The 14,282-nt window shown below is 38.3% G+C and overlaps 1 protein-coding gene across 1 annotated transcript; it reads left to right on the forward strand.

Annotated features, from left to right (window-relative positions):
- Window positions 1-2,779: 2,779 nt before the first annotated feature.
- LOC127574515 (dendritic cell-specific transmembrane protein) lies at window positions 2,780-13,619 on the forward strand. The gene is made up of 4 exons (XM_052023550.1): window positions 2,780-2,789; window positions 4,755-5,815; window positions 8,646-8,978; window positions 13,506-13,619. The coding sequence occupies exons 1-4, from the start codon at window positions 2,780-2,782 to the stop codon at window positions 13,617-13,619; spliced, it is 1,518 nt and encodes a 505-aa protein (XP_051879510.1).
- The last annotated feature ends 663 nt before the right edge of the window (window positions 13,620-14,282 follow it).

Here is a 14,282-nt window from a genome sequence, read left to right on the forward strand (position 1 = left end):
ATTGTCATCACCGTGTCCCCATCGACATCCTGGAGGTCACCAATGAACAGAAACTCAACTGGACTTGCCTCTAAAAAACACCTCAGAGCCTTTCCACTATCCATAAGGCACAACTCAGCAATACTCTCCACTTGTCTGCATGAGTGCAGTTCCAGCAGTACTCAAGAAGTTTAACACCATCCAGGAAAAAGCAGTCTGGTTTTTTATTGCATCCATCAGCTAAACACTCATTCTCTCCACCACTGATGGGCGATATGTATTACCTACAAAATCCACTGCCAAAAACAAGGGCTTCAGGCACATGGGAAAATCATGTGCTAGTAATGGTTCAAAAAGGTTGCTCATCACTACCTTTTCAAGAGCAATTAGTGATGAGCATTTTTCATCAGCCTTGCTGGTGACACCCAAATCCTGCAAAAAATAAAAACAATCACGTAAACTCCAGCTATTGTGTTGAATAAATAATTCAACATAATTTGAGAGTCAGAATTTTGTCAAAACATCTGTTTTTTTTTCACCACTGCAACCAACTTAATTTGTAAGGTACTGAAGCTTTTCACATCACTTTGCACTTGTTTTAACCATTTGTTACTTTCCACTGTTGACAATGAACACTGATATATCAACTCAGAAACCTGCAGAAAATCTGTGCAAATTCAATCCAGGAAATTCAGGATAAATTTGACATAATTCCTGAAAGATAAGGACCAATAATTTGCAGAGGGAAATCCATCTGCATCTAAATCTGCAACCCTGCAAGGTTCCTCTTCTCCTCCAATTTTTCATACATCCTTGATTTTAATTGCATTCAGCTGTTTGGCCCTAGTATCTGGGATCCTCCCCAGCCCCCCCCCCCCCCCTCCACAACTCTCTCTAGTTCTTTAGCACTCATTCTGTCCTAATGTTCCTTAAACACGACTATTTTGTTCAACTTTTTAATCATCTCTTCTAGTACATCATTGTATGTACCCTGATATCAAATTTTATTTGATAATTCTCCTGAGTATTTTACAAGAGAAAAGGCATTGTGCAAATTGTTGCTGCTCTTCTTGTTGTTCCTATCATTACACAATCCCCCTGCTGAGCCCAAAAAGGCTGCAACCATAATAATACCCTGGCTTAACCAAACTGTTAATGGATGTTAAGTTTGCTGATTTTCCTTTTCTGTATGGTTTTATTCCAAATTAGTCAGCCTACTCTGCCTTAACTAAAGGAGGACTTTTGTAATAGTGTTATAAGAACTGCTGATCTGATTCAGGTGTTCATTCGTCTCTTTGTTTCCTGTTTCCCTTGAACAGAAAGTGCATGAGTTCAGTTTGCCTCAAGCAATTCTTAATCCAAGATAGAAGATGTCTCAACAATTTCAAAAATATTGAGACACAAGCAACTGCAGATGCTGGAATGTGGAGCAACAAACAGCATATGTTATCTAAAGGTCTAGTTTATGTTATCTAAAGGTCTAGTTAGATCCCCTCTTGAGCACTGCATCCTGTTCTGTCCACTGCTCCTCCAGAAAGATATATTGGCCCCACATTTACCAGTAGCCTTGAATCCATTGTACTGGTGGCCCTTCTAGATGTAAATGGCATTATATGACTCTACCAAAACATTCCAAAACAATTTAAGAATGATAAATTCAATTAATTCAAAATGTATAAAGGACCTTCAGTTGCCATCTTCCATTGCATCATCCCTCTCCTTTGAAGTGAAAGGATTTACAAACTCAATAGATTGAGCAGCATCTGTGGGCGGGAAAGGAATTATCGATGTTTTGACCTGAAACGTTGACAGTTCCTTCCTGCCCACAAATGCTGCTCTACTCACTGAGTTCCTCCAGCAGATTGTTTGTAATTCAAAAGTATGATATCTTTATAAAAATCCAATGGTATTTATCTAAATGGTATGATTTATAAATATTTTAATTCATTCCCAAGATGTGGGTGGCACTGAGAAGGCTATTTATTGCCTACCTCTAGTTCCCCTAAGATAGTTGGTGTTATGGCCTGATAAGACCAAATGGGCATCTGGATCATTTCAGACGAGTCTATCCCTAAGCAATTCCCCCAGTGAGAATCCAGAAGTTTGTAAATCCTTTCACTTCAAAGGAGAGGGATGATGCAATGGAAGATGGCAACTGAAGGTGCTTTATACATTTTGAATTAATTGAATTTATCATTTTTAAATTGTTTTGGAATGTTTTGGTAGAGTCATATAATGCCATTTACATCTAGAAGGGCCACCAGTACAATGGATTCAAGGCTACTGGTAAATGTGGGGCCAATATATCTTTCTGGAGGAGCAGTGGACAGAACAGGATGCAGTGCTCAAGAGGGGATCTAACTAGACCTTTAGATAACATAAACTTAAATCAGTGACAAGCTGGAGTATCTCTGTCAAGGCCATCATTTATTGTTCAACTCTAATTGTCAATGAGAATTTGGTACTGCAGTCCTTCTGGTAATAACATTCTCTCTGTGCTGTTGATATGGAGTTCCAGAGGATTTAGATCAATGACAAGGAAGGAACAATGATATATTTCTAAGGCAGGATAGTGCTCCACATTGTTGTTGAATTGTCACCCATCAGCCGTCAGCCATTGAGTTGGTTTGTCTTGCTTGAACATTGAAAATCAGTGGCTGAGACAAGATCAAGGTCAGGTAACGGCACACTGGACTGCCCACTCTCTTGCTGGGCTCATTGTCAAGCTTTGTAGTAGAACAATAGTGTGCTTAATAGAGAAAATGGATACACTTGGCTTCCCACAAGCAATGGAGACCCTATGGATAAAGGTAGGTACAGGAAATGCTTGACTTATTTTAGTTTATTCTGATTTAATTTAGTTGTTAGTATTTAACATGATTTTATATTTTTAATGATTTTTCACTTTTGTTGGCTTATTTAAATCTATTTGAATAGTCTTTCAGTTGGATGGACCCAGCCTATATGTTGCATTTGCCTCTCACGAGTTGCCTGCAACAACTCTAACCTCTTGCTGCCACTGACCTTGCCAAAGTCCTACTGACCTTGCTGCTGTTCTGAGTAGTTCATGAACAGTGACCAGAATGAGACAGTGGAAATGAGGACTCACCAAGATCACCCTGATGGACTTCTCAGTTTGATGTCAGCTTTAATGATCAGAGACATTAGTAAAGAGTTGATGGACAAGTACACGACATGGTGGGCCGAAGGGCCTGTTTTGTGCTGTATGGTTCTATGGTTCTAAAAATTTAGAATGAAGAAAAGTAAATAAATCCGATTAAAATATGTATACATATGTAATCCATATGTATGTTAATTCAAATAAAGTGAAAAACAAATCACATACCTTCACTTATCTTTTAATGAAGGTCATGAATCCCATTTATGTGCTACATTTGCCAGTAAAACTCCAGATACAAAGTGACTCCAGCCCATCAACTCAGTATGTTATGGAACCACCAGCATTTGGTACTGAGTCCAGCAGTGGAGCGAGAGGTCAAATGCAGTGCTATCTGACTACCAGTGCATTCTGAGACAGTTGGAAGCAGTTATAAAACCTTGGTAGTTGGTGACCTGTAAAGACACTCATGTTGTTCAGAGATAGCGACAGCTCTGGACTGCCTGGAGCTGCCCTACCTCTTGGGATGCCAGTCCACTGGGAAGGGTCAGCTTGTTCAGCCCTGTGCATTCGTGAAAATAAGTTTAAGAAAATGGGAACTGCACGTGGCCCATTCAAGTAGTAGACTGGGTCCAGGATGACCATGCCCTATGTATGAAATCAAAGGGACCCTGCTGATGATGGTCTTCCTATGCAATCCCATTATGTCTATGACTTTCTGGGTTGTAGCAGTTATGGGTTTTGAAGGTTCTGTAAGAGAAGTCTTGGCAACTTTAAGTCGTGCAGTTTGTAGACAGTACGTATCTATTTTGGTGTATGAGTGGTGAAGGGACTGGACACTGGATGAGTTCCGAAGCAAGCGATCTGATTTGTCCCATTGATGACCTTCATGAGTGTTGCTGGAGCTGCACTCATCCATCAAAATCCCAACCTGGACCTTGCAGATGATGGAAAGTCTTCAGGGTATCATATTACTGCACTTAGGTTTCTAGTTTTTGGTGATTCCTAGAATGTTGATGAAGGGAAAGAAGATTATAGTAATGCCATTGAATATAAAAAGGAGCTGGTTGGACTGATTGCTTGACTCTGCGTAGTTTACTTGTTTATTGCCATTTGTCACCCTTTCATTCAAGGTCGGCATAGTCTTGCTGCCTTTAAATGTGAGCTGCTTCATTTGCTAAGGCATTGCCAATGGAATTGAATGGTGTTCTATCACCAACAAACCTCTGCACACTGACCTTATGATGGAGGATGGTTATGGACAGAGCAGCTGAAGTCACTGTCCTGATGAATTTCTATAGTAATGTCCTGGGACTGGAAAGATTAACCTGAGACTGAAGCTTTTCATATTATTTATTTATTTCTAAACATTTGTTATATCGTATTGAAGTTGCTACTTTTATTCCATTGCTAGTGCTTTCTATAATATCTCATTATGAAAGGAAAAACTCAAAAAATTACATTCCCTTGACCTATGTGTTATAACTGTTAATTCAAAAATCCTTCTGTTAACTAATTGATAGCTGAATGCAAGCTGGAGGAAATGTCTTTGTATTTCTGCAGGTTTTACTTTATGTTATTACACCCCTTAATAAGATATTAACACATTCAGCTATGCTCTTTGTATGATACCTGTGAATATTTCATTTGATTTCAGTTTCTCCAATTGCAGAAAGAACATCTCTCAACATTAAAATGGCTATTCTCAAGATCGCTGCTCAGTTTTTTGGAGACCTTTTTGAAGTGTTTGCATCAGAAAGAAAATCTGGTTTGAAGAACATTCTGTACCTGGTCTCACTTTGTCTTCTGTTAGGCATGGGATCTAGTGGAATTGTCTACATTTGCTTGCAAAAACTACAGTGTAATCTCTCAGTGGCTCTGGCAGTGTGTGGAACCTTTACTGTGGTCATTCCTGGAGCTCTGTTTCTTTCCAAGCATCTCAGATGCTTCACCCTGATATTCCTTATTTCATGTGGAACCAAGCAAGGCCGCAATGCCCTGATAACAGTTGGTACAAGTATTGTGGTCTTTCACTGTGCCCAAAATAGCTTTGACAATTTAATGAAATTAGTAGAGAACTTAGATTGCTACTTGGTAGGAATGCTACCATCTATCAGAGATCTTTTGTCAAAATACATTGAAGTACTCAAATGGATTAGCAACTATAAAATATCAGGAAACCCTTTCATACGGATTGTAGATGAGTTTAAGGTTTATCACAAAGTTGATGACGATGATATAAAAATAAAACTCAATGCAACCAGAATGAACATGGAGATCCTGGCTAATAATACAATGTCAAAATTTGGCACATTTACCACAGTTTGTAAAAATGCAATGACCGTCATGGGTGTCCTGCTGATTCTATTATTCACTTGGTTCTACATCAGGAGATTTTTAACCAACGTCAAGTTTGAAAACATATTTGTCACAAATCAATTACTGCAATTTGATGAAAAGCAGAAAGAAGTGGGAAAACCACATTTGCTCCCACTAACTAAAAAAGAGAAGAAATGCTTCATAAGAATCCCAGCACTAAGTTTATCAGAAATGGAATGGAAAAGCATGGCAGGATTCTTGGTTCCTATCTTGAGAAATCTGTGCATTTGGACAATACTCATAATGCTGGATTATGGAATATATTTACTTACAGATTCAATAAGGCATCACATAGACCACCTGCCGACAATAAACATTACAATGAATGTGAAATTTTCTGTAAGTACATCCTTTAAAACAATAGTATAATTTTTAGTTAATTTTTGCATGTTGAATTGTATTACAGCATTTTACAACTATGAGACCAAAATGAGTAATTGTGCTTGACATCAAGAACAGCAGTTGACAAAACGTGGCATCAAGGAGTTCTGTAAGGCTCAAGTCAAAGGGTATTGAGAAGGTTATGCTCCAGTGGTCATTGTAGCAAGATGGTGGTGGTTGTTGTAGGACAATCATTCAGCTATAGTTCATTTCTGCAGAAATACCTAGGAACAACTATCTTCAGTTGTTTCATTAATGGCCTTCCTCCCACTATAAGGTCAGAAGTGGAGATATTTGCTTAAGAATACACAATGTTCAATCCCATTTATAACCTCAGAATATGAAACTGTCCATTCCACATAAAACAAAGCCAAGTCAAGATTCAGGCATGGGCTAATAAGTGGCAAGTGACATACATGCCACACAAGTACCAGCCAATGATGATCTCTAACACAAGTAAGTCTAACAACCTATACTTGACATTTAGTGGCATAAACAATTGACAAATTTAACCACCATTAACGTCCAGCATTGAGCAGAAACTCAACTGGACAAGACTACAAGAGTGGTTCAAGGGTTGGGTAACCTGCTATGAGTGACTCAGTTCTGGCATCCCAAAACCTTTCCATGATCTACAAATCAGGAGCATGATAGAATACTCACCACTTTCCGAGATGTGTAGAGCTCCAGTAATACTGGATAGCTTGACAAAATCCAGGACAAAGCAGCCTGCTAAATTGGTACTATGTCAACCACTCTAAACATTCATTCCCTCTTCCATTGTTGTTGCAGTGCATGCCACCTACAAAATGTATAGCAGTTACTTTCCAAGCCTTCTCCATCTGCATCTCCCAAACCTATGAACTCTACCACCGAGAGGACAAGAGAAGCAGGTGCGTGAGAGCAGCACCACCTGCTGGTTCCCCTCCAAGGATTTTTCTCAAGGGCAATTATGGGTGGATAATTGCCAGCAATGCCCACATACCAAAAATGATTTTATCTTTTTTTAAATTGCATGCTTGCAAGTGTGGAATGTAAAATCATCAGTTTTATGCTATTGGTATTCCAAAGATGCAAGACTATGAAGGGTAGTTACAGTTTAACTTTTGGCTATATAAGGCTTTTCTAGCATTGCTAACATTGATTGTAAAACAATAGCAACTATAATATAATTGATGGCTGAAAAAATCTACTTAGAATTGGAGAATAATAAGAGATAACAAAAAGGGAAAGAAGCACACTTTCAAAAGAATTACAGGAAGATACGTAAACTGCAATGCAGGAGAAGTGATATTGAAGAATAAGGAAATGGCAACAAAATTAAACAAATATTTTGTGTCTGTTCTTAAGAAGACACAGAAAGCCTCCTAAAAGTAGTTGAGAACAACTAGTCTTGCGTGAATGGGCAGATGATGGCATGAGCTAAAAAAAAGCATTCGGGAAATTAATGGATCTGAAAGGTCAGTAAATCCCCAGCACCTGATGACCTACATCCCAAAGCTTCCAAAGAGGTGGCTATGGAGGTAATGGATGCAAAGGTTATCATTTTGCAAACAGTGGCCACAGATTAGAAGGTAGTTAGTGTAATCCCACTATTTAAAAAAGGAGGAAGAAGAAGTCATTTGGGCCAGTTAGCCTGATATCACTGACAAAGAAAATGCTGGAATATATAATTAAGGAAATTAAAAATATATAATTTGAAAAATAGTAAAAGGTTTGAACAGAGTCAATTAAGATTTATTTATCAACAAAGACAGATTTGACAAATCTATTGGATTCTTTTCTGAGGATGTAACTAGCAGAATAAATAAAGGGGAATTGTAAGCTGTGATGTATTTGGACTGTCAGAACCCTTTCAATAAGTTGCTGCACAAAAGGTTATGAAACAAAGGTAGGGCAGATGCGATTGTGGGGTGCAATATATTGATGAAGATTGAGGTTTGGTTAGTGAACTGAAAACAGAGAGTTGGAATAAATGAGTCATCTTTGGGTTGGGTTGTCATGTGTAGTGGGTGCCATGGGGATCGATGCTGAGGTCCCAGTTGTTCATGATTGGAAGGAAAGAACTGAGTTTTCAGTGTACAATGCTTGTTGGCTATGTGGACTGTGAGGGGTCCTAGAAAGGCTTCATGGGATACATGCTAAGTTAATGTGGAGGTGGAAAGTCATGTGGAAAGATGTGAGGTGATCTACTTTGCTAGAAAAGTTGAAAGGCAGAGTGATTAAATGGTGAGAAACTGAAAAGCATGATGTTCAGAGGGACCAGAGTATCCTTGTACAGGAATCACTGGAAATTAACAAACAGGTCAAGCAAGCAATTAGGAAGATAAATGGTATGTTGGCCTTTATTGCAGTTTGAATATAAAACATTGATTGATTTCTCTTTCCACAGATGTTGCTTAGCATGCTGAATTCTTCCAACATTTCTGTTTTTGTCCTCCTTCTGATCTTCTGACTTAGATCTGTTCTGGACCTCCAACCTTCCCACCTATCCCTTCATCCCATGACATCCACCACTCTGAACACCACTGTCACTGACCAACACTTAACTGATTTTCTTTGTGAGATAATCTTCATCAAAATGGCAAAACATGTGGGCCTTGATTGTGTAAAACTTGTTCATTGATACCTTGGGCTTTGTGTACTATTGGAGTATGCAATGGTGCACCTTTAAAGAAGTTACAGTATGTATTGGCCTGCCACATTTCAACACGTCTTAATCAGGACCTTTCAGTTTCTAGGCCATCCTCTTTTTGCATTAAGTAGTTATCTCTTTGCTTTTCAACAGGAAGAGAACACAAAATTAAATATAATCAAAACCAAGAAGGAGTACGAAGAAACCTTCTCATCTTATGTTCATTTGTCTAAAGATGCCTGCATCCTTCAATCAACGCTATCAATAGACGCGATATGGAGCCCACTCCTCATACTATTAGTCATCTTATTATTACTCACTTTACTTTCTGCAAAACTTACAACATTGAAAATTATAGTTTTATCATCATTTTATAAGGAGACTGAGGAGAAACGTATACAATTTTTGCATGAAAAAATATTACAGAAAAGACGCTGGGCCAATTTATTCAATATAGAGGAGGTACTGAATCCTGCAACTAATGTGGTAAGGAGCTAATTATAGTATAAAGCTAAATATTAGATTATCAGAAATAATTATGCTCTCATACATTTTATAAATGTTATTTACATTCAGACCTTTTTTTCATATATTTACAATACTTTCTTCCGAATTTCCTTCTCTCCCAAAGAACTGTTTTCCATTAAAATTATTGCAAAGTATGTAAAAGAGGCTATTGACATGTTTTGCCCATTTTGTTTGTCCAGTGAAGAAAAATGCTGCTTTCACTGTCACATACTGAGATATCATTCTGGTTATGTATCTTCCATCAAAATGGCCATCCGTATTTGTGGCCAGAGTGTCCTCATGCTGATTAACTGTGAAGTACATCAGTACTCAACTGTCCTTCCTTTCTGTTCCCACTGTAGTTCCTTCCCAAGAGTACTCTGACAGCAAGTCCCAAATCAATGAGCATAAAACAAACTGCTGGAGGAAATCAATGTGTCAGGCAGCATCTGTGGAGAGAAATGGGCAGTCAACATTTTGGGTCAAGACCCTTCATCTGCATAGTCCAGATGAAGAGTGTCAACCCAAAACGTCAACTGTCCATTTCCCTCCACAGATGCTGCTTGACCTGCTGAGTTCCTCCAGCAGTTTATTTATTGCTCCAAATTCCAGCATCTGCAGTCTCCTGTGTGTCCTAAATCAACAATCTCTTTAACCAGGAAAGAAAAAGGCAGCAACCACATGGCAGCAACCTTCAAGTACAGATTTCCTTCCTGGTCATGTACTATGCTAACGTGGAAATCTATTGCTGTTTCTTTCATTGTTGTTGGGTCCAGATCCTCGAATTCCTTTCCAAACCACATTGTAAGAGTACCTTAACCAGAAGATCTGCAACCGTTCCTGCACATCTGATTGGAAACATACACCAACAACTGACATTTATATAGTGCCTTTGAAGCAGAAAAACCTCCCAAGAACTTCTAAACACTTCAGAAAAGTACAGTTGGTCAATGATCTACATTTAAAAAAAAGAAGAAACTAAAATATGGAAGTAACATCTCAAGGAATAGAAAGACCTATGAGTATGTAAGAAGGAAGAATACTAAGATTATAAGCTGAAGGAGAAAAATCTCTAAGAAGATGGCAAGATGTTAACAAGTATTTTGTAGATGGCTTCACTGTAGAAAGTGCAAAAAGTCCACCAAAAAAAAAGAAATAAGAGGTAAAAGGGAGGGAAGAAGTTATCACTGGGGGAAAATGTATTGGGTAAATTAATGGGCCTAAAAGCTGACAATTCACCTGGACCTGGTGACCTGACCTCCTCCTGCGGCTACAGAGATAAGTGATCTTTCAAAATTCCTGGGATTCTGTAAAGATTTTAGTAATTGGAAAACCATAAATGTAACTGTTCTGTTATAGAACAGAGTGGGAGAGAAAATAAGGAACTCGAGGTAAATTAGAGTAACATCTGCGATTGAGAAATTCAGTAATTTATTATTATGGAACGAATAACAGGACACTGAGAAAATTGTAAGAAGGTTAGGCAGTCAACGTGGTTGACAGAAAGGGACAGTATATTTGATGCATATGCTAGAGATCTTTGAGGATGTAGCTTTCAGTGTGGATAAAGAGAAAATAGTTGCTATGGTATAGTTGGATTTCTAAAAGGCAGTTGACAAGATGCCACAAGATAAAATATGCAACAAGGTAAAGAGTTGTGATATCGACCACAACAGAAATCAAAGAGTGGAAGTAAAGCTTCATTTTCAGGTTGGCAAACAGTAACTATTAAAGTGCCATAGTGATTAGTGCTTATCTCTGGGTCCTTGGCTATTTACAATTTACATCGATGACTTAAATGATGTGAGGAGATGAAGAGGAATTTCTTTAGCCAGATGATGACCAATCTGTGGAATTTGTTGCCACAGAGAGCTGTGGAGGCCAAGTCACTGGGTGTATTTAAGGCAGAGCCTGATAGAATCTTGATTGGTAAGCGGGTTAAGGCGTATGGGGAAAAGGCGGGAGAATGCATTTGAAAAAACAATCAGCCATGATTGAATGGCAGAGCAGACTCGATGGGACAAATGGATCCTACATCTTATGGGTGTGACCAAGTGTGTGGCATCCATATTTGCTAATGATACAAATATAGAAGAAAAAGTAATTTGTAAGAAGATCATGAAGTATTCCATAAGGGGATTATAAATAGGTCAAGTGAGTGGGCAAATGGAGTATAATTTTTGAAAATGTGAGATTATCTACTTTAGTTGGAAGAATAGAAGAACAGAATACTATCTTGATGGTGTGAGACTAATGAATGCTGGTGCACCTAGAGACCTGTGTGTCCTTGTAGAAAAAATATAGAAAGTTAGCACACTGATACACCATGTAATTAAAAAGGTAAATGTAATATCTGTCTTTATTGTAAGGGGAATACTGGAGGACAGTAATGAAGTCTTGCTACAACTTTACAGGACTTTGGAAGTAGCATAGATAGAGTGACACATATGGTCTTGGTCTCTCTAAGGAAAGGAACTATCCTCAAAGGCAGTGCCAGGAAAGTTCATTAGATTGCATCCTTGGAAGAAGAGGTTGTTTTATGGGGAAATATTGAGTAGATGAGGACCATACTCTCTCAATTTCAGAAGAATGAGCAGTGATCATAGTGAAACATAAAACGTTCTGAGGGAGATTAGCAGAGTAGATGGTGAGAGGTAGGTCCCCTCCTGGGAGAATTCTAGTACAAGGAGGCATGGTTGCAGGACAACATGCCTGCCCTTTGAGGAGCAATTTCTTTTTTCGAAAAGTGTAACTCTTTGGAATTCTCAATACTTGAGACCTGAGGATGCAAAGTTATTAAGTATATTCAAAGCTGAGAAAGAAAGATGTTTGGACAAGGGAATAGAGGATTATGGGAATCATGTGGAAAATGGAACTGAGACCAACAATCAAATCAGCCATGATCTTATTGAATAATGAGGCAGGTCACAAGGTGTAGTCCTGTTCTTTTATTTTATTATGTAAATGAAGATGGAGATATTAGGAGAGGTCAGATAATACTGATGGTCTAAGAAATTTTTAAACAAAAGGGTGAGAGGTGCGGAGGTGACACTTCCAAGGGAATAATACAGAGCTTATGACCTTGATGTCTGAAGGCCTGTTCAATAATGGCGAGAAAATAATTTCAAAATAATAAGATAGAAATAGAACAAAGTTTTTGGAAGTTGGAAGGTTGGCAGGAATTATGGAGACAAGGAGGTCAAAGGCTGTGAAGGAAATTAAAGTAATAATGTAAGTGTTGGGTTTATGTCAATTAATGATGATAGGGTACTGGTGTGACATAGCACAGAGCTGGCAAGATTTTTAGATGAACACAGTTTACTGAGAGTGGACAATGGGAAATTGGCCAGTCAAACGTTGCAAATGGATCACAATAACGTCCTCAAGGCAGGCTGTTGTGGAAAGTTCGCCACCCTCCCTAGCGATTGTCTTGGGTTGAAATAGAGCATTCACAATCTCAGCCTGATAGTTAACCTAGGAGTGAACTTCATTACTCATGTACTCTCCTTCACAATAACCTTTTGTTCGACTTCTGTGATATCTGCCCTACCCGATGTGCCAAAGCCATGTTTCATGCAATTCTAATGTTGCCATTATTTCCTCCATTTTAACTCACTATCTCTTCTCACACCCTTTTCCTCCCTGTGGACCATCAGCTGGGTAAAATGTGGAAAATCCACAAAAAAACAAAAACAGTCAATAAAAATGTAATAGGAGAAACTTAAGAGGGCTGAAAATGGGTAAGAGGATTAACAGTTTTGAGGGAAGTGATAAATGAGGTGCTTTTAACTCTTTCCACTTGGCAAAAGCTAATCAGAATGAGAGACTGTAGCCAAGTTGTATATAACTACAATTAATCTCAAAGGCTAAGGCATTCACCTAACTTAGGAAGGAGCTTCATCTGTTTTTCCAAACCTTCACCTGCCCTTGCCCATGTCACTGGTTTCATCAGGTTACACTCTGTGGGCTCATATATGGCATGGCTCAGATGGTATAAACAGTGTCATTGAGCTCTCATCTAGAAATTTGTCCTTGGATTCAATTCAGTGGAACCTCATTTTTAAAGTAACCGAATTGTGTGCTTAGCACAATCAAACCATGGATGAATTTCTCTCGCTAAGTTTCTTGGAGGCTCAGATAATAAAAATTAGTTAGTTTACATTCCAATGATGAGTTTAGTTGAGGCTCATTCCATAGCAATGAGTGATGTGGAATTTCCCACCTAAGACCAGGCTCCTGGCGTCTCTGATTTTAATTAGAGCAAAGAGATGCAGATCCAAATCAACCCAAATCAAAACAAAACAGAAAATGCTGCAAGATTCTTCCAGAAGTTTTTGTCTCCATTTTCTCTAGCCGGGGTTCATTCCTTTCAGTCATTCAACCTACAAAGTTATAATGTGAGAATGCCTGGACAATCAGATTTCTGAAGCCCTTTGGTTATTAAATAAGTATTTAAGTGAAAGCAAATATTCCAAGTTTCACTTTTCTACTTTTTAATCCCCACAGATTTCCTTCTGGTTTCCCATCTTTAAAATGAAGCAAAACAAAAAGGAACTACAGAACCAGAAAGATAAGATAATCCGTTTCCAGAAGTTTGGTGAATTCCATATTGAGCTTTGATTGATGATGGCTGAAATGTTAAGCAGTAACTAAAACATTGCACCAAACAATAGTTCATGTGTGATTATAACTTGAAGTGATTGACTTTAATTAATTATTGTAAATGAGTTCTGCAGCCAATTGTAGAAATCTGCCTGTATTCCACCATATTTATGTTAATGGCAATATTATTTACTTACTAACTTGGCTTTATTTGAATTCTGTTCCATAATTTTGTTTAATTGTTCACTAATGGTGCAGGAGAAGTTTGCCTCAAACCCTTTTATGCGCATGAGTAAACCTTTAGAAAAATATCAAGAATGAAGAGCATCAGTTATGCACAGAAGAGTGCACCTGGAATTGTCCTTAGAGCAGAGAAGATTAAGGAATGTATTCAAAATTGGAGGTAGTGTTGTAGATAGGAAGAAACAGCTTCATGTGACAGTGTAACTGATCACCAAAAGACAGAAACTTAAACTAAATGGCACAACTTTACACAATACTTTGCACAACAGATTGTTCTGATCTCGAATTCACAACCTGACAAGGATTCATTAATTCCTTTCAAAGGGGAGGATATGGATAAATACTTGCAACAGAAAGATTTTCAAGGCAAAAGGGGAAGAAAATGGGATACACAAAAAGACATGGTGGGCATAATGGACTGACTGAACTCTTTCTGAA

The sequence above is a fragment of the Pristis pectinata genome, chromosome 9 (assembly GCF_009764475.1).
Source record: "Pristis pectinata isolate sPriPec2 chromosome 9, sPriPec2.1.pri, whole genome shotgun sequence".
In the NCBI taxonomy this organism is placed as follows: Eukaryota; Metazoa; Chordata; class Chondrichthyes; order Rhinopristiformes; family Pristidae; genus Pristis; species Pristis pectinata.

What these genes read in the sequence shown, in the direction of transcription:
- LOC127574515 (XM_052023550.1), top strand. An exon ending in CAATGAATGTGAAATTTTCT is followed by an intron (nt 5,816 to 8,645) that starts GTAAGTACATCC and finishes GCTTTTCAACAG; the next exon opens with GAAGAGAACACAAAATTAAA. An exon ending in TGAATCCTGCAACTAATGTG is followed by an intron (nt 8,979 to 13,505) that starts GTAAGGAGCTAA and finishes TAATCCCCACAG; the next exon opens with ATTTCCTTCTGGTTTCCCAT.